The sequence below is a fragment of the Bubalus kerabau genome, chromosome 19, assembly GCF_029407905.1.
Source record: "Bubalus kerabau isolate K-KA32 ecotype Philippines breed swamp buffalo chromosome 19, PCC_UOA_SB_1v2, whole genome shotgun sequence".
Classification (NCBI taxonomy): domain Eukaryota; kingdom Metazoa; phylum Chordata; class Mammalia; order Artiodactyla; family Bovidae; genus Bubalus; species Bubalus kerabau.
In genome coordinates, this window is record NC_073642.1 from 8,553,135 (window position 1) to 8,572,404 (window position 19,270).

Sequence of the window (19,270 nt, forward strand, 5' to 3'; positions counted from 1 at the left end):
GTCGCAAAGAGTCGGACACGACTGAGTGACTGATTTGATCTGATAGCTGATCAAGAGTGTTTTAATAGTTTCAGGTGGACAGCAAAGGGACTCAGCCACTCAGTCGTACATACACAGGCATCCATTCTGCCCCAAACTCTCCTCCCGTCCAGGCTGCCTTGTAATGTTGAGCAGAGTTCTGGATACTACGTTATACAGTAGGTCCTTGATGGTTACCCATTTTAAACATAGCAGTGTGTACATGTCCTACCAAGCTCGCTAACCAACCCCTTTCCCCCATTCTCCTCCCCCCTCCCCCCTGCAGCCATAAGTTTGTTCTTTAGGACCGTGGGTCTCTTTCTGTTTTGTATGTAAGTTCGTTTTATCATTTCTTTTTAACTAAGTGGTTTGCTTTAAAAGGCAAGTGTTGCTCAGTTTCTCAGAGTTCTCTGGGTACTTGAGGATTGTATTGTTCTCAACCTGAACTTGTAAAGAAAAATAGAATGAGCTTTTCAACTACTGTGAAAGAACATATAGATTTTTTCATTGGGTGGTAACTCTCTCAACATTAGGGCATCTTGGTGTGGTCTGAGTTTCAGCACCAAATAAAGAGTGTGTGTACCAAGTTCCAGAGGGCCGGCTTCTCTGTGACTTGCAGAGGAAAGTTTGACTTGTTTATAAAGAGCAACTGATAGGTGGAAGGAAAGCTGTTTGAGAATTGAGATAAAGGTGGGCATGTGCTTCCATGGGAACTCGGGATGAAGAGCAGCGGTCGTCTGATGCAGTTGAGATCCTGTGTTCCAAATCTGTGAGCCCCACTTCTCTCCTCCAGGGAGAACTTGGCCTGGTGTTGGACAGAATGTGTTTTCTGTCTTTATTTTTTCTCCGTGGCTTGTGAACAAAAACAAGAATTTGACGTTCTGCAGTGGATTTAACTTGTGGTGACAGCGTATGCTTTTCCTTGGAGTATGAGGTTGGAAACAGTAGCAGTTTCCCCCTCCACAGGATTTCATGCCTTTCCACATGGGTTGAGGTATCTGTGAGGCTCTTACAGGAGGGGCTCTTAAAGGATCCTGAATGCAGAGGGTACCCACCAGGCCTGCCTCAGTGGAGGAGTCAGGGATGCGACCGGCCTCCAGATGCTCTGATAAGAACAGCTAACACAGGGTACCCAGTCCGTCCACCACCCAGGACCCAGGAGGACCTGGTGGGAAGGAAGGTGGGTCCAGCCACAGCCCTGCCTCAGACAGGTGGGGCATTGAGAAATGCGCTGCCAGGCCAGGCATGACTGGGGTGGGGATGCTGTGCCCAGGACAGCCAGAAGACATCAGGGCACACACAGGGGCCTCAGGAAGAGTCCTCCGTGGAAATGGGTTCTGAGCACACCAGAGGTGTAAGTGGTCAGACAGGTGGGCCCTGCACACGTCTCTATATAAAGTGGGAAGAAGCTAAGGTCTCTACCTCTGAGCCTGGGCAGGTGGCTCTCCAGGTGTACCAGTTGTGGAAGGACCCCTCTTTCGGCGACAGGCCCTGGGCAGTAGCATCCTTGCCAGCCTTGGACTGTCTCTCAAAAGGAGTTGTCTGCTCAGAATTGTGTGAGGGGATCCGTATTTTAGCCCCATCTCTGGGCCCTAGTGACAGACCGATCCTGGGCGGGTCCTTTGGTGGTCAGTGTTCTCAGCTGTGAACAGGACAAATGTCACCCCGCAGTTACGAGCAGTGGGTAGAGTCAGGCTTACAAAGTCTCTGAAATGTGCCGGTCCACAGAAACCTTCGTCACCTCTTTAGCCCATTCTGACTTCAAATAAATCCTACTGTGTGTTCTTACCCAGAACCTGAAGCCCCTGTGCTGCGTTGGTTCTGTATTCTGCGTTTTCCTTCCCGCTCTGCCTTGCACGGAACCAGCCAGCCTCCTCCTGGGACCCTCGTGTGCTTGCTCTCTGCAGCCGTTCCCCGTGGGATAGACTCTTCACGGCCCTGTTCCTCCTGGCTGTCCCTGGGGTGCTCTCCCGTTTCCTCTCTTCTCTTTTGAAGTGCAGAGGCTGAAACCCCATTTTGGGGACTCCTCTTCTGGCCCCTTACTTTACAAAGTCTCCTTGAGTATAGTCTTAAGACGGCCTGGCTTTTTTTTTTGGCAGTCACAACGCCCCATCATCACATACAGAAATTATATCCAATTAAATCTCCTAAGTCTTTTTCACACCTCCTACATTTGTGCATTTCTTTTTTTGCACCCAAGTGTCCAAATAACATTATTTCCTCTCTATTGCAATTCCAATCTGTTGATCTTTTTAGCTCATGACTCTGTCATCCAATGCATTTGCCATCTCTCCTGGAAACTTGTCATCCTTGATTAGATAAACATTTTATCTGTGCCATCGCTCAAGTAATTGATGAAAATGTGGAAACATACAGAAAGAGCCTTGTCGCCTTCCACTAGAGACCTTCTTCAGGCCATTCGCGAGTCAACACTTTGAAGGGTAAATTGTGCATTTACCAAGCTCTTCAAATGTAGTTTGTCTTGTTTTACCTTGTTGACAAGGATGTGATGAGATTTTTAACAAGGCACTGTAAATGAAGTCTAGTGTCCCCCCAGTCTACCAATTTAAAAAGTCCTCAGACTAAGAAAGAAAAAAAAAATCCCCAATTTCCAGGTCGTTGTGTCTTATGATGGTTTATGGTTTATGGCCTGTGGGTTCTCTGCAGCGGTGTTCTTCTGTTCATCTTTGGCTGATACTCCGAGAGCACAGGGAGGGTTACTCTGGCGGCTGGGGTGTCGGGCTGTTATCTGGCGCAGAGTGGGATTGAACTGCTTGGGAGAAAGGCGTTTCACTGATCTTTGGGAAGCCAAGGCCTGGGGGTGCCCTGGGTTGGGGTGTCTTCTCCTGGAAGGATGCGGGGAGTGTCTTCCTCGAGGCTGCTGTCCAGGCACCAATGGCGTGGAGAGAGAGATCCTGAATGCAGAGGGTGCCCGCCAGGCCTGCCTCAGTGGAGGAGTCAGGGATGCGACCAGCCTCCAGACGCTCTGATAAGAACAGCTAACGCAGGGTACGCAGTCCGTCCACCACCCAGGACCCAGGAGGACCCGGCAGGAAGGAAGGCGGGTCCAGCCACAGCCCTGCCTCAGACAGGTGGGGCATTGAGAAATGCGCTGCCAGGCCAGGCATGACTGGGGTGGGGATGCTGTGCCCAGGACAGCCAGAAGACACCAGGGCACACACAGGGGCCTCAGGAAGAGTCCTCCGTGGAAATGGGTTCTGAGCACACCAGAGGTGTAAGTGGTCAGACAGGTGGGCCCTGCACACGTCTCTATATAAAGTGGGAAGAAGCTAAGGACCCTACTTACAGGGCTGCATTTCTGCAAGCTAGACTGTGGCCGACTTCATCCGAGTGACTCAAGGGCAGAATTCTCACGCTAGTCCATCAGTTGCCTAACTTTCGATGTTCCCAGGTGGTTTCCTGTAGCCAGATACATCCGCACATCCTCGCAGCCCTTGTCTTGGAAGTGTGGTGAGGTAACCAAGAGTTACCTGGTCTCTGAGGACTGACCCGGTGCTCCTCCCTCTCATCAAAGGCCCCAATCAAGATAAAAAGATTCAGCAACTCAAGGGACTAACCTTCAACACCACATTTATGAGAAGTCGCCTCACGGTGCAGAGGGAACAGGTGTGTGGGTTTTCTGCCTTGAGCATCAGTTTGTCTAGATAGCTGGCTGGTTGAAAGAGTGCAGGTCACTGAGGGAACCGGAGAACTGTAGAGACTAGGACAATACTCTTGAAACGAGGATGTGAACTCTTAACTGCAGTGATAGGTGTTCCCAAAAGATGATGAGATGGAATGGGGGCCACAGGGCTGATTCTCATTAGAAGGCTTGCCCGTTCCTGAGTAGGAAACCTGAAATCATAAGGGAGAGGGAAGAGAAGGCAGACAGAACGCTTATTTTGCGGGTCAGGCTGTAGCACGTCTGCTTCCTTCTGCTGGGACCAGCCCCACACCTCAAGCAGGGCCTGGGCCCCCCAGCATCGTCCGCTGGCCGCACAGATTCAGGGTTCAGAGGCTGGGGTGCTGTCCCACCCGCCTGGGTAGTGGGGAGGCCCCACAGGGCCTGTGGGGGCCTGAGTGGGTAGCTGTAACCAAGAAAGGCTGGTCCCTGTGTGCTGCTTTGTCAAAAAGGCAGCCAGCTGTCAGAACTGGAAATAACTAGAAAGGATGGGAGGCTCTCATGAAGGCACTTTTAAAACATAGAGACTTAGAAAGAATATCGGGCTTTCGATATTTTAAGATCAGAAAGGAATTTGGAGTAACCGTCAGAGCAGGCAAAGCTGTTTTTAATGAAGACCCAGGAAAACCGTTGGTGCACCTCCATGGAAGCAAACCCTGCTTCCTTCTTCAGCAGCCTGTCTGGCTCCAGATGCTTTATGTGATGGGGTTGCTGGGGCTTGTGTTCGCGCCGGTCTCTGGTCTCTGAATTAACTCCCGGTGAAGCTTGCATTGCTCTGTTGGCAGGCAGGGTGTAAACACCTTACTGGTCTTTGTCATTTCTGTGCCACATCGCAGTGCTCTGTTTTCACGTTCAGAGCCTTCAGGACTACATCTCACGTGTGCATGCGTTTTTAGGTTTGCTTTTATGCATGGTAGTAGACATGGCTCTTAGGAGGGGGCAATGCATTTGTTCATTGCACGTTGAAAATCTCACTTAATTTTTAATTTCTGTCCCCAGAGTCACGTGTGTAATGCAATCCCTTACCTTCTGAAGATGGCCTTCAGTTATTGAAGGCATCAGGTGCCTGGGTCTGTAGTCTGTGTAAGAATATAAACGTACATATACAGTACAAATACGTTCTCATTGATACACGAAGATAAAAGGCTTAACATGAATTGTATCTGTTTACATTTACACAGAAAATTCTATTTTAACAAACTCTGGAATAGCCGTAGTGTTTGTTATCACAACATTGTCTTTTCTCCCCTCCTCTGAGTTTTTGGTTGTTGCAGTCTGCTGACAAGTGGGCAGAAAGAGACTCATGCTCCCACTTCCCGGAGGCTGTGCTGAGATGCTGACTCAGAGAAGGGGCTGCAGATTCAGCTGCCTTGGGTAGATCGGGGAGCGCTAGGGATGCTCCACCTCCGCCCCCTTTTTCTTCATCTTTGCTGTGCTTTCTGCATAGTGTCTGTGGGCTTCCTGTGGGGATTTTCTGGTAAAATTCACACTGAGAACCACAGATGGACAGGCGCGTCGTCCATCACATAGCGAGTATAGTCGGGGGGAAGGTACTGCTAGGTGAGGGTCTTAAAGGATTATTTTCTGGGGCACGAGTTCTCACAGGATGGTACCCAGGCCAGCAGGCACTTACTGGAAATGCCTGTTCTCAGGCCCCTGCATCGTCTTCTTTTCCCAAGCCCTCCAGGCGGTTTGGATGCACGCTCAGGGTCTTGAATTCTGTCCATCGGCCTGCAAAATGAAGCTGACCTACTGAGCGCTTGTCTCAGTCTGCTTTCCAGCATCCGGTCTGCTGTTCCCCTTGTTCTCTTCCCTGTCTCCCGGGCGGTACCCGTGGGGTTCCCCTGATCTGCCAGCCACCTCCAGGTGTGTGCCTCCCCTCCCCTCCCCACTTTCCTGGCAAGACCCTGCTCACCTTTCAGATCATCCTTAGCGATCCCTTCCCCTGTGAAGGCTTCCTGAACTCCCAGAGGTGGGAGGCCTGGCTCCCTTCTTGGCGATCCCCGAGCCCTGCTCATTGACTATTAAAACTTTTATCTTGTTTTATTTGCCCCTGGCCCGAGAGGTGGTTATTGTATCTCCTTATACAAAGCTCAGTGACAGACATGAGTCCCCTTCTGACCTCTTGGCTCAGCCTGGCTCTTGCAGAGTGATAGGGTCTGGAGGGAATTTTGGTAGTACTCAGTGACTGGTTCCGAAGAGTTCATCTTAAGGGAAGTAGAGAACCCTTACCATGGGCCGCGGGCTGAGACAGAAGGTTTGGTTTGTAGGATTTTCCCACCAGAACCAGAGACGACAACTGGCTTTCTTTGAACAGGTTTTTCTTTTTCCTTATTTGCCTCTAGACCTGCAGGAAAGTGATGCTAATTATGCTTCCCGATGTCTTTTATTTCCAAGTACAGCCAAGGCTGTCCCATGTTTTTAAAGAAGAGGTGATCAAAGTGGAGAACATTTTAATGAGATAACTACCTTGGCTGTCCTTCAGTGAAGCTGGTGTTAGAAGGCTAATCCACGGTTTTGTTCATTGCTCCCCATTGCGGTATATTGGTTATGTTTAGACTGGGGCAACACAATAGATGAATGTTTTTATCAATGTTTAATTTATATAGTAATATTGCCTCAAGCTTCCTATTATGATGGGAACACAGAAGTCCTCATCTGATCCTTTGACAGCCTCAGTGGGGTAGGTATGAGCTGCCCATTTTGCAGGTGTGGAAGATGAGGCTTAGAGATGGGAGTGGTATGAGCTGTTGGGGTCAGGAGCCAGGCTATATATATATATATATATATACACACATAGCACACTCCAGGGCTCAGACCCGTCACTCGTTTTCTTTTTCTAGGACCCAGGATTGTGTTTAATGCAGAGCATGCAATAGCATTGGAGTTGAATTTCTTGTGTAACTTTTCCAAATGTTAATAGCCAGATACACAGCTTTTGGGGGTTTTCTCAGCCAAATGCTTTTCATTAGCCCTTCTTATATGAGCAGTTTTTAGGGATTTGTTTTCCAAAGATGTATAGTTTGTTTATGCCATTTACTCAAGTCCCTAGAGCAGAAATACTGCCTTTTGATGTTTTGATGAGGAATTTGTGGGGAGTAGCGTTTCTGTCGGTGGAAAGGCTGTTTAAAATGGCATCTTAGGGGAAGTGAGCTCTGCCCATGTCCCTCGCCAGCCTGGCTGCCCGCGCTCCGGCCCCTTCCCTGCGGGGTAGCCCCCGCCGGCACTTTAGTCCCCACCTGCCCGCACCCCGGCTCCCTGTCCCATCGGTTCCCCACCTATTTCACTTCTGCTGCGGCTGTCCACCGGCTTTGGGGCTGCCCCTCGGCCCCTGCCCCTGTCTTCCAGCTGTGTTCTTTCTCTCCGCTTCCTACTTGCCTTCAACTCCACGAGCTTCCATGATTCTTCCCAGGCCAGCCTGCGCTCTCGCGTGCCAGCGACTTTCCTAAGGTTTGTGAGTTCTTTGGCTCTCCGTTTCTTTGAGAAGGGAAAAGCAGTGTTTTGTGATCTCTTTCTAGTTGCCAGTGAGTAGCAGCAAGGCTGTGCCTTCCCTTCTCAGTGCGGCGCGTTCCCTCCCTCGGCACTTGTGTTATCTTGCGGCACAGATGAAGCGTCTTGTATTCACTTCCCTGTTTGTGGTCTGCGCCCTCTGAGCACGGTGTGGTCACTCGTGGTCCAGCTGGGTTTTCTCCTCTTCAGTTCCTATCACAGAACATCCCGAAGACCAACAGTGTCACTCGTGGAATCCGAACCAGCTGGTGGCTGGGTCCTGCCTTGGACTTGTCTCTTCTTCAAGAAGTGGGTAGTTTTTCTTGCCTTTTCCTTTTTCTTCTGTAAATGGCTAAAAAGTGTCCAGTGCGAGGCAGTGCTTTGATCTGAAGAAGCTGTTGGTCCCGGCCCTGAAGTGCGGCTTCCGTGGGAGTGGTGTATACTGGCCGTGGAAGGGGCCTGGGACGGCATCACGGGATTCCTCCCGTATCTGTCTGGGGGCCGTAGGAAGTTTCAGTAGACTTGGGTTTTGTGTCTTTATGGTCTTTCCCTGGGTACTGAATTTTCTGGTCTATTCAAAATGATCACAAACAAATTCATGTTAACACTTGCTAATATCATCAATATATGAATATCAGTATGAATACAGCAGTAATAAATTACATCCAAGTACTCCTGTATAAAAACTCCTGTTTTTTAGGAGCAAACTAATATACTTAATTTATAATGGCATGGAAAGAATATGAGTGTTTAGATTGGGCATTGTTGTTGTTAAGTTGCTAAGTCAGGTCCAACTCTTTGACCCCATGGGGGTCACTTCACTAACAAACTCCTGGAGTTTGCTCAGATTTATGTCCATTGAGTTGGTGGTGCTGTCTAACCATCTCATCCTTTGCTGCATCTTTGTCCTCCTGCCTTCAATCTTTCCCAGCATCAGGGTCTTTTCCATTGAGTTGGCTCTTTGCATCAGGTGGCCAAAGTATTGGAACTTCAGCTTCAGCATCAGTCCTTCCGATGAATATTTAGGGTTGATTTCCTTTAGGATTGACTGGTTTGAGCTCCTTGCTCTCCAAGGGACTCTCAAGAGTCTTCTCCAACACCACAGTTCATAAGCATCAGTTCTTAAGTGCTAAGCCTTAGGACTGATCTGGACATCACCACATGGTCAATACTGAAATCAGATTGATTATATTCTTTGCAGCCAAAGATGGAGAAACTCTATACAGTCAGCAAAAACAAGACTGGGGGGTGACTGGCTCAGATCATAAACTTGTATTGCCAAATTCAGACTTAAATTGAAGAAAGTAGGGAAAACCTCTGGACCATTAGGTAAGACCTAAATAAAATCTCTTATGATTATACAGTGGAAGTGACAAATAGATTCAAGGGATTAGATCTGATACACAGAGTGCCTGAGGAACTATGGACACAGGTTCGTGACATTATACAGGAGGCCGTGATCAAGCCATCCCCAAGAAAAAGAAATACAAAAAGGCAGAACAGTTGTCCCAGAAGGCCTTACAAATAGCTGAGAAAAGAAGAGAAGTGAAAGGCAAAGGAGAAAAGGAAAGATATACCCATCTGAAAGCAGAGTTCCAAAGAATAGCAAGGAGCAATAAGAAAGCCTTCCTCAGTGATCAATGCAAAGAAATAGAGGAAAACAATAGAATGGGAAAGACTAGAAATCTCTTCAAGAAAATTAGAGATACCAAGGGAACATTTCATGCAAAGATGGGCTCGATAAAGGACAGAAATGGTATGCACCTAACAGAAGCAGAAGATATTAAGAAGAGGTGGCAAGAATACACAGAAGAACTGTACAAAAAAGATCTTCACGACCCAGATAACCAGGATGGTGTGATCACTCCCCTAGAGCCAGACATCCTGGAATGCGAAGTCAAGTAGGCCTTAGCGAAGCATCGCTACAAACAAAGCTAGTGGAGGTAATGGAATTCCGGTTGAGTTATTTAAAATCCTAAAAGATAATGCTGTGAAAGTGCTGCAGTCAATATGTCAGCAAATTTGGAAAACTCAACAGTGGCCACAGGACTGGAAAAAGTCAATTTTCGTTCCAATCCCAAAGAAAGGCAATGCCAAAGAATGTTTAAACTACTGCACAATTGCACTCATCTCACACACTAGCAAAGTAATGCTCAAAATTACTCCAAGCCAGCCTTCAATAGTACATGAACCATGAACTTCCAGATTTTCAAGCTGGATTTAGAAAAGGCAGAGGAACCAGAGATCAAATTACCAACATCCGTTGGATCATCAAAAAAGTAAGAGAGTTCCAGAAAAACATCTGCTTTATTGACTACACCAAAGCCTTTGACTGTGTGGATCACAACAAACTGAGGAAAATTCTTCAAGAGATGGGAATACCAGACCACCTTATCTGCCTCCTGAGAAATCTGTATGCAGGTCAAGAAGCAACAGTTAGAACTGGGCATGGAATAAGAGACTGGTTCCAAATTGGGAAAGGAGTATGTCAAGGCTGTATATTGTCATTCTGCTTATTTAACTTATATGCAGAGTATATCATGCAAAATGCTGGGCTGGAAGAAGCACAAGCTGGAATCAAGATTGCTGGGAGAAATAGCAATAACCTCAGATATGCAGATGACACCACCCTTATGGCAAAAGGCGAAGAACTAAAGAGCCTCTTGATGAAGGTGAAAGAGGAGAGTGAAAAAGTTGGCTCAAAACTCAACATCCAGAAAACTAAGATCATGACATCCGGTCCCATCACTTCATGGCAAATAGATGGGGAAACAGTGGAAACAGTGACAGACTTTTTTGGGCTCCAAAATCCCTGCAGATGGTGACTGCAGCCATGAAATTAAAGACACTTGCTCCTTGGAAGAAAAGTTATGACCAACCTAGACAGCATATTAAAAAGCAGAGACATTACTTTACCAACAAAGGTCTGTTTAGTCAAGGCTGTGGTTTTTCCAGTGGTCATGTATGGACGTGAGTGTTGGACCATAAAGAAAGCTGAGCGCAGAAGAATTGATGCTTTTGAACTGTGGTGTTGGAGAAGACTCTTGAGAGTCCCTTGGACTGCAAGGAGATCCAACCAGTCCATCCTAAAGGAGATCAGTCCTGGATGTTCTTTGGAAGGACTGATGCTGAAGCTGAAACTCCAATACTTTGGCCACTGGAACAAAGAGCTGACTCATTGGAAAAGACCCTGATGCTGGGAAAGATTGAGGGCAGGAGGAGAAGGAGACGACAGAGGATGAGATGGTTGGATGACATCATCGACTCAATGGACATGAGTTTAAGCAAGCTCTGAGAGTTGGCGAAGGACAGGGAGGCCTGGCGTGCTGCAGTCCATGGGGTCGCAAAGAGTTGGACACGACTGAGCGACTGAACTGAACTGAAGCCTTAGGAAGAAATAAATCGTACAAAACAAGAAAAGACTTTCACGTTGAGTCATGGCTCAAAGCTGGGTGGTATGACTGGGCTGGAGAGTGCTCCAGGGGCAGAACCTGATGGAGACCTTGCTGTCTCCGTTTCCCCTCAGCTGACTTAACTCGGGTGGGAAGCAGCCCTGAAGCTCCCCTGGCTCCTGCTGGGCAGCCCGTCTTCAGTGATGCAGCTGTGGGCCTGACGCCAGGCCTGGGAGACAGAGCAGGAAGCATGCAGGGCAGAGCCTCTGCCTTCGGGGGGAAATAGCTAAACGTATCCTTTCAGGTACTGACACTTTGCAGGCTTGCAGAGTGCTCTGAAATGGGTGACACAGAGAAATGAGGGAGGGGAGGCAGGGGCAGGCTGGTGGAGCCTTGGTGTGCGGGCAACAGCTCCGAGGAGGGGGCGTTTGAGTGGAGTGGCTCAGGGTGGGAACCGGACAGCCGTGGGCTGGGGTGGGGGCGTGGGCTCTGAACAGCACGGGGTGAAGGAAGGAGCTTGGGGGCTGCGGCGCGCTGAGCGGGAACATACTCGAAGAGGAGGCAGGGACGGCCCGGGGTCAGGGTGGGATCCTGGGCAAGCTGTCGTCCAGGCCAGGGATGCGGTGGCTCCGGTGAGACTGAGGGCAGTGGGCGGAGACAGATGGGCGTGGGGAAAGGCACCCTCACTGCGCGCGTGTGTCAAGCGCGTGTGGACCGCACACAGGCTCGGTTTCAGGCTCTGCAGATAGAACTGTGGGCTCCATGGAAAATCCCTTCCTGTCCTCCCTGAGTGCTGTTGTGGCAGCAGTCAGTGTGGGAAGAAGGACCAGGCCTTGGTCCTGGGGAGGGTGGACACACTCCGGGATGGGGAGGAGTGGGTGGCGGAGGTGAGGAGCTGTGCTGCAGAGAGGGGGCCTTGTGGCAGGAAGACCACCTGAGCCTCTCAGCTTCCCACAGGCTCGGGAGCTGCAGCCAGGAGGTCTGAGATGGTACTGACATTAAGACAGGGCATAAACATGAGTTTAAGGTGTGCAGTGTGGTCATTAGATCTATGTATACATGGCAGAATGATCGCTGATGTCAGATCCATTAACACCTCCATCCCCTCCCAAAATGGGACTTCTGCATGTGTCTATGCAAGTATATATGATACAGGACTGTTCAGTGTGGTCATCAGGCTGTGTGTGCACGCCCCCAGCCCTACTGGGGAGTTTGTACCGCGGGACCAACATCTCTCCCAGCCCCTGGCTACCACCATTCTACTCTCTTACTATGAGTTTGGCTTTTTTTTTTTTTTTTTTGATTCCTTATGTAAGTAGGAGCATAGTGTTAGTCTTTCTCTGACATTTCAATAAGCCTGAGGCCCAAGAGGAGTCGTTGCTCCACTGGGTACCGAGTGGTGTGGGGTAGGGGACAGAGTCGGGAATGACTCTGGTGTTTGATACGAGCAGTTCAGGCATGGGACTGGCAGCGACCAAATAGGGAAGCTTGGGAGGCAGGCTTGGGTGGGGAGGACATGAGTTATTAGACCCCTAAGTGGAGCCAGGGAGTGGGCAGGTGGGTGTTCTCCTGCTGAGCTCAGGGCTCTGGGCCCAGGACGCAAGAAGCCTGTTGCCCTGGGTGACGGCGGGGGAGGCGAGGGGGAGGCCAGCACTTGGAGGTCGGGCGAAGAGGAAGGGCAGACGGTGGGCGAGCGGGACCAGAGGGTCCTAGAGAAGGCGGCGAGGCCAGAGGACTCTGCCGGGGCCAAGTGAGATGAGCCCTGAGACTGTCCTCGGCTTTGATGGTGTCCTCAGGGGCTTTGCTGAGCCCTTTGGTGCTGTGACCAGGGAGGAAGCCCCGCTGGCTGGGTTGGAGATGACCTGTTGGGGAGGATGCTAAGGGCAGAGATGCTCTAAAAGCCTTGTGTCCGGTTTGAGGGAGGGGGCTGGTGTGTTGCACGTGTGCGCCCTCGAGCTGGGCTCCCTCCTTCAGGAGGCGGTGGCATCGCCTGCCGTGAGTTGCTGTTGAGACCCACACGGTTGCGGCACACATGGGCGCATCCAGAGCGCCCAGCGCAGCCTCCGTCCGCTGCGGATGTTCTCCGATGTCTGCTTTCTCCTGTTCTCCTCTGTCCGAGAGGCCGCTTTTTCTCACCAGTGCAAGGGGGAAGTTGGTCTAGATGAAGAAGTTGCTGGGTCCAGGTCTTCGCGGCTTGCCTGCCGTTCACCTGGGGTCCCCTGCTTCCCCCTCCTCGCTCTGTCGGGTTGCCCAGCTGTGGCTGTGGCCCCGCTGGGTTGCCTTCTGTTCTGCCTTTCCGCCTCTCCTTCACTGAGTCTTTCTCTGAGAAGCCGCCTTGGCGTGGCTTCTCTCTCACCCAGGAGTATTAACACAGGCCTCCTTCCTGAGGTCACAGACGTGACCCCGTGGGACCTGTGCTCGGCCGGACTCCCTCCCTCTGCCTCCTCTCACCCCCGGCCGTCTGATTGGCGGCCCCATGACTGTATCTGGCTCTGCCTTTCCTCTGGCCTCTGGCGTGTTACACCCAGCTCTAAACCAGGCCCATCCCTCAGGAGCTGCGGTGTGTGAGAGTGCCCCTTGGCATTCTATAGGGAAGACCATCCTTCAGGAGCTGCTGTGTGTGAGAGTGCCCCTTGGCATTCTATAGGGAAGACCATCCCTCAGGAGCCTCTGTGTGTGAGAGTGCCCCTTGGCATTCTATAGGGAAGACCATCCTTCAGGAGCTGCTGTGTGTGAGAGTGCCCTTGGCACTGCCACACGGAGGAGCATCCCTCAGGGCTGCGGTGTGTGAGAGTGCCCCTTGGCGCTGCCCCAGGGAGGAGCATCCCTCAGGGCTGGTGTGTGTGAGTGCCCCTTGGCACTGCCATAGGGAGGACCATCCCTCAGGAGCCGCTGTGTGTGAGAGTGCCCCTTGGTGCTTCTATAGGGAAGACCATCCCTCAGGAGCCGTGCCACAGGGAGGACCGTCCCTCTGCAGAAGCTTCAGGACCACCCCTGTCCTCCCGGCCTCTGGTTGCGCCCGCCTATGGCTCGGGCCGGCAGTGTGCACACACCGACCCCCTCCTGCTTTGCCTGGTGGTTGTTTCTCATGGGTCTCAGCTCCGTCCTCCCCCACCAGCCTCCTGCATGGCGTCTGTGTCTCCTGCAGTGCTGTGTGTGTTGGGAGCTTCACAAGTTAACAAATTACATCAATCAGGAAACACCGCTGTGAGAACTGTAATGGGAGGGCTGGGGATTATTAACACTTTTGAGAGAGAATAGTAACCGAGGGTTTTTCTGCTTGTCTCTGTCTAGAACTTTAAAAGTTAAAAACAGTTTCCAGTGTTGACATTAGTCTACTTCTAGGGATTTATCCTCAAAAAATAGTTTTGAATATCTGCAGAGAATGTCCACTGGACTGTTGTCTATGATGTGGAAGCATGGAGGTAACCTGAATATTCTCCAGTAGGGTATCGGTTTAGAAAGAAACGAACTCATGGTGCATGCTTACATCTTACCATTACCGTCTCCTTCATAAAATGGTGACGTGGAAGGGTGTTGACTTGGTAACAGGTTCATATGAAATGAAGGAAGTATGTTTGAAAACGTTCTATTATTGTCCGGTTTCCTTTACCTTAAATTATAGAGAAAAGATAATTGGCGTAGTTAGTGATATCTTTGGATGTTGAGATTATTGATGATTTTAATTGTCTTCTTGCTATCACCTAAGCTTTCTACAGGACGCGTCCTTTCTCAATTAAGAAAGCTCTTTATTAAAGTTGGAATTGGATACTTCTTGTATTCATAGAAATCGCAGGTTCTTATCTCACTGCTGAGTTAGCCTTTCTGTCTATATTCAGTGCTGGGGAAGAGCCCGCGGCCACCTGCCGACGTCAGATGGAAGCAGGAGACGTGGGCGTGTGCTTCCCGGGTCCCTCCCTCACAGGCCCGGCGCCTGTCCTCCGTGGACACGCAGGGTGTCCTTGAGGCTGGCGCAGCAGTGGGCCGCTGTCCCTTGGCTGGGGGGCTGGTTGCTCAGGCGTGGGGCACTGCGCTCTGTACTGGGGGCAGGGCGTGTGTGCCTGGGCACCTGCCGGCAGGCCTGGGTTGCAGCCCTGACCCTCTCCTGTGTCCCTGTGTGGCCCTGGACTCCAGGCTACGGTTTGCATGTTGGTGAGGTGGGGTGGCATCTTGTGCAGTGGTGAGTGTGCTGAGTGCTCTGACCCACACCAGGCACATCCCGAAGGAGAACTGGCCAGTGAGCTCCCCAGACAGCCCACCTGCGCCCCGCTCCTCTGGCAGTCGGTGGTGAGAAGGGGGCCTTACTTCTTTAACGATAATGTAGGATTCCTGGAGACGGGCCGTGTGGCGGGCGGGGAACTAGTTTGTGAAATGTGCTTTCCTTGTAACTGAAGCCCGTGCTGCCCTCCCCTCTTGTGTCCCTGCAGTCTGCGGGCCGGGCATCGACATCCGCAACGACTACCAGCAGCTGAAGCGCCTGGAGAACTGCACGGTGATTGAGGGCTACCTCCACATCCTGCTCATTTCCAAGGCCGAGGACTACCGCAGCTACCGCTTCCCCAAGCTCACCGTCATCACCGAGTACCTGCTGCTGTTCCGCGTGGCTGGCCTCGAGAGCCTGGGCGACCTCTTCCCCAACCTCACGGTCATCCGCGGCTGGAAGCTCTTCTACAACTACGCCCTGGTCATCTTCGAGATGACCAACCTCAAGGACATCGGGCTCTACAACCTGCGGAATATCACCCGTGGGGCCATCCGGATCGAGAAGAATGCCGACCTCTGCTACCTGTCCACGGTGGACTGGTCCCTGATCCTGGATGCGGCATCCAACAACTACATCGTGGGGAACAAGCCCCCCAAGGAGTGTGGGGACCTGTGTCCAGGGACGATGGAGGAGAAGCCGCTGTGCGAGAAGACGACCATCAACAACGAGTACAACTACCGCTGCTGGACCACAAACCGCTGCCAGAAAAGTAAGACGAGGCTGTGGCCTCGGTCCCCCGCCTCCCCCACCCCCTGCCTCGTCCGTCCTCCTCTTTGGGTGCCTGTTTCTCCCGGGTGGGTGCGGCTCTATTGCCACCAGAGTGTGGCATCTCAGGGGGCTTCTTGCCATGAGATTGTGGCATCTTAGGGCACTTCTTTTCGCATCGGGGGACTGGTGGGTGCAGCCTGTGTCAGCTGCTGTGAAAACCCTTCCAGTGACACGCTAGAAACCATCCGCTGTACTCCTGGGTGGGAGGCTTGTGGAACTGCTGCTTTGAATTTCTGATGGGCAGGGTGGCCCGGTGTGCTGAGAAGTGCCTAAGTTCTGCCAGTCAGGGGCTGTGTATGTATCGTCAGGTCTTTTATCCTTTGTGTGAAAGGAGGTTTTTTGGTAACGCAGGGCTTCCTTAGCGTGAGTACACCTGGATTATTACGGAGTAGAGGAGAGGTAAAGACGGACTCACATCCTGTGAGAGTGCTGAGCTGCAGCCCGTCCTTGGTCCTTAATGATGAAGTTCCAGTGCTTGCACATCCTGGTTTATGATGGAGCATAGCCAGGGCGGTGCTGGCAGAGGAGCTCTGGACCGTGTCTAGGAGCCCCAGGTTCAGGCTGACCTGGCGGGTAGCTGGCTGTGCAGCAAGCTCATTTGTATACCCCAGGTTTCTGCTTCCTTTCTTGTCTACCTCTTTCTTGAAGAACTGTGCAAATCTTGTGAAGCCACTTAGTGAAAGAACTTTGAAGTGTGTTTACTGCTCCTGGGGGTCAGGTGGTGGTGTTTGGAAGCTCCTTGTTTGTCTGTCTGCTGTGTGTGATGTCCTCTAAGTATCCTTGATTGTGATGCACGCCTCGAGCACTGGGTTGTTGGGTGTTGCAGCGTGACTCTGGGCCTTTGTCTTCTTGCTTTCGGCAGTGTTTAGCTCTGTTGTCCAGGAGGGTTCCCCTCGCTGGCTGGAAGGCAGAGTGGTACCTATAAATAGTTCAGTGGTTGGCCCAGTTAGAGCCTCAAGGAGCCCATGTACTCCAGCTGGCCACGGAGAGCCAAGAAATCCTGAATTGGTAGGCTTGCCTAACCGTGACGTGTGTAAGATAAACAGAGCAAAGGCCAGACCCCACAGGTAGCGTTGTTTCAGCTTCCTGCCAGCCCAGGAAGCAGAGCAAGGAGGCTCTGACACAGGGCATGCTTTCACACTCCCTGTCGCTCCATCAGCGGGCGGGTGAACACTGGTCCAGAGAGGGCGGGACTCCACGGGCTGCAACCAGGACCTGAAGAGCTGAGAACACCACCGAACCACTTGGAGCATCCCTGTTGGCTCGGGTTGGGGAAAATACTGTGCTAAAGTCACATTTGTGATTGATGAAAACACTACCCTATCATTAGCTTACCCGCTGGTTCTGAGAAAACAACACAGAATATTTTCAAATAGTCTTGACATTTAAAAACTTTATTTTAAAGGAAAAAGTCATCTTCAGATGAAGTGTCATGTGTCGTGGAGAGATGTTGGATGTGGTATAAGGGGGGTGACCTTGGACTTGGATGTGGTATTAGGGGGTGACCTTGGACTTGGGTGTGGTATTAGAGGGGTGACCTTGGACTTGGATGTAGTATTAGGGGGTGACCTTGGACTTGGGTGTGGTGTAAGGGGGTGACCTTGGACTTGGATGTGGTATTAGGGGGGTGACCTTGGACTTGGGTGTGGTATTAGGGGGTGACCTTGGACTTGGGTGTGGTGTAAGGGGGTGACCTTGGACCAGCCAGCCCTTCTGTGCGGTTGTTAGCCATGTTTAGAATGCTCCATTGGGCAGCCCCATATTATTTCTTAGTGGTGGTCAAATGTGTGTGCAAGACTGTTTTGAAAACTCATAAGGTCTGTACTAAAGGGAGGTGTTACTTAAAAGTCGTTCGATGGGCACTCGTTCAGTGATTCAGTCAGCATTTACTTAGGTCTCACTGTGGATTCTGTCCAGCTTCTTGTTGAAGAAGTCTGGAGCAGGGGTGCGGCATGAGTTTCGGGCCCGAGTCTAGCAGCGTGACTGGACATTCACCCTCGGGCTGGCCCTCAGTTTCCTCATCTGTGACATGGGGCAGCCCTGTGGCATCGTCATAGGCTGTGGGGGATTAGAGAGAGAAAGGGGAAAGGCTCCTGAGAAAGGCCTGGGGGGCGGGCATCAGTCCGCTGCGTCTGATGCTGGCAGGCCTGTTGGCCGGACGCCCTCTTCCCTGAGGCCGCACCCTGCAGCTTCTCCCGGGCCAGTGTCTCAGGCCTGCTCATGTTTTTCTGTGATTTCACAATGGAATATTTATTTAAAATTAATGACAGCATTCAGGGAAATTGTCTTCCCTTCAGGTTGTCCTGAAAACTCCAGGGTTGGCAGGTTTCTTAGGGATTTTCTAGTTGAATTGGAACTCTTTCCCTTTGCATAGATTCCCTTCTGACCTGCGGAGTCCAGTATGGTAGCCACTAGCCACACGTGTCTTGTCCAGTACTTGAACTGTGGCCTGTCTGAATTGAGATTTTTTTTTTTAAGTGTGAAATACACACTGGATTTCAGAGCATAATATGGGGGAAAAAGGTATTTCCTTAATATTTTGTGTATTGATCACATGTTAAAATGATGTTTTAGACAGAGGGAGTGAAGCATTACCATAGTTAGTTTCACCTGTTTCTTTCCAGTTTTTAATGGGGCTCCTAGAAGATTTGAAGTCACAGGTGGAGCTCGTGCTCTGATTTGTCCAGAGGTGCTGCCTCAGAGCATGTCGTGGAAGGCACTGGGTTCTGGCCTGCAGAAGTCCTCTCTCTGCTGAGCACTGCAGCGCTGCGGTGCTCCACACCTCTCTAGGCAGAGCCGAGGGGTCGTCCGAGGAGCCAGGTGGGGGCCACTGAGTCCGGATAGAACGTTTGCCTCGGGGTCCCCGTGAGTGTGAAGATGGCCAGTTGAAAAGAGGAAGCACAGAAGCACCCCATCCTTCCCGGAGCTAGCTCCAGACGGAGTGGGGGGCTTCTGGAGAGACGTGTCAGGTCAAGGATGTGTGTGAGATCTTTGACAGGATAGAGAAACACTCAATTATGGGGTGCCCATAGGCCGTTTTTCCCTGATGCTCCCCTTTAATCCCCCTCTGTAGACCCTGACTCTGCAGGGGCAGGTGGCTTTGTCGACAGCCACCCCCCCCATTAAAGAAGCTACTGTGCGGGGGGTTCCCTGCCCGCTTCCATCTTCCGATTCCCAGGGGTGGTTTTATGTCGGCGAGAGTCACTCACTTCTAGGAGGTGAGTGGCCTTTAAAGAGCTCAAGTGTGGCTTTTCCCTGCTGTGAGCAGGTGGTGCCCCCTGAGCTGTGCACCGCTGGCCCCGCCCTCCCTGCCTGCTCGCCTCGCTGGTCCTCATCCTGCTCGCGCTGCGGCCTTCTTTCTGGCTCCTCTTCCAGGTCCAGCCTCTAGACACTGCTCTCCTTGGGCTGTCTTCCCACCGTCCTTTCCCCCGGAGTATCTTACCTGCTGCTTCAGCAGCCTCCCACCCGCATCTGGCTTCCAAACCTCATCTCCAGCTCAGACCATCCCCAGTCATGTCTGGACCCCCATGGGCATTTCAGCTACAGATGTGGGGGGATATCTGGAGAGAGGTGTCAAGTCAAGGATGTGTGTGAGATTTTAGATGTTACAGAGAAACACTCAGTTATGCGGTGTCAGCGTCTGATGGTCTTCCTGGC

At 51.3% G+C, this 19,270-nt stretch overlaps 1 protein-coding gene across 4 annotated transcripts in view; it reads left to right on the forward strand.

Moving 5' to 3' along the window:
* The window catches only part of IGF1R (insulin like growth factor 1 receptor), a 306,192-nt gene that overhangs the window by 43,684 nt on the left and 243,238 nt on the right, over positions 1 to 19,270 (forward strand). For all 4 annotated transcript variants that reach the window (XM_055556577.1, XM_055556578.1, XM_055556579.1 and 1 more), the window contains exon 2: positions 15,009 to 15,554. In XM_055556577.1, the coding sequence (XP_055412552.1) occupies positions 15,009 to 15,554 (546 nt within the window). The remainder of the gene's footprint in view (positions 1 to 15,008; positions 15,555 to 19,270) is intronic.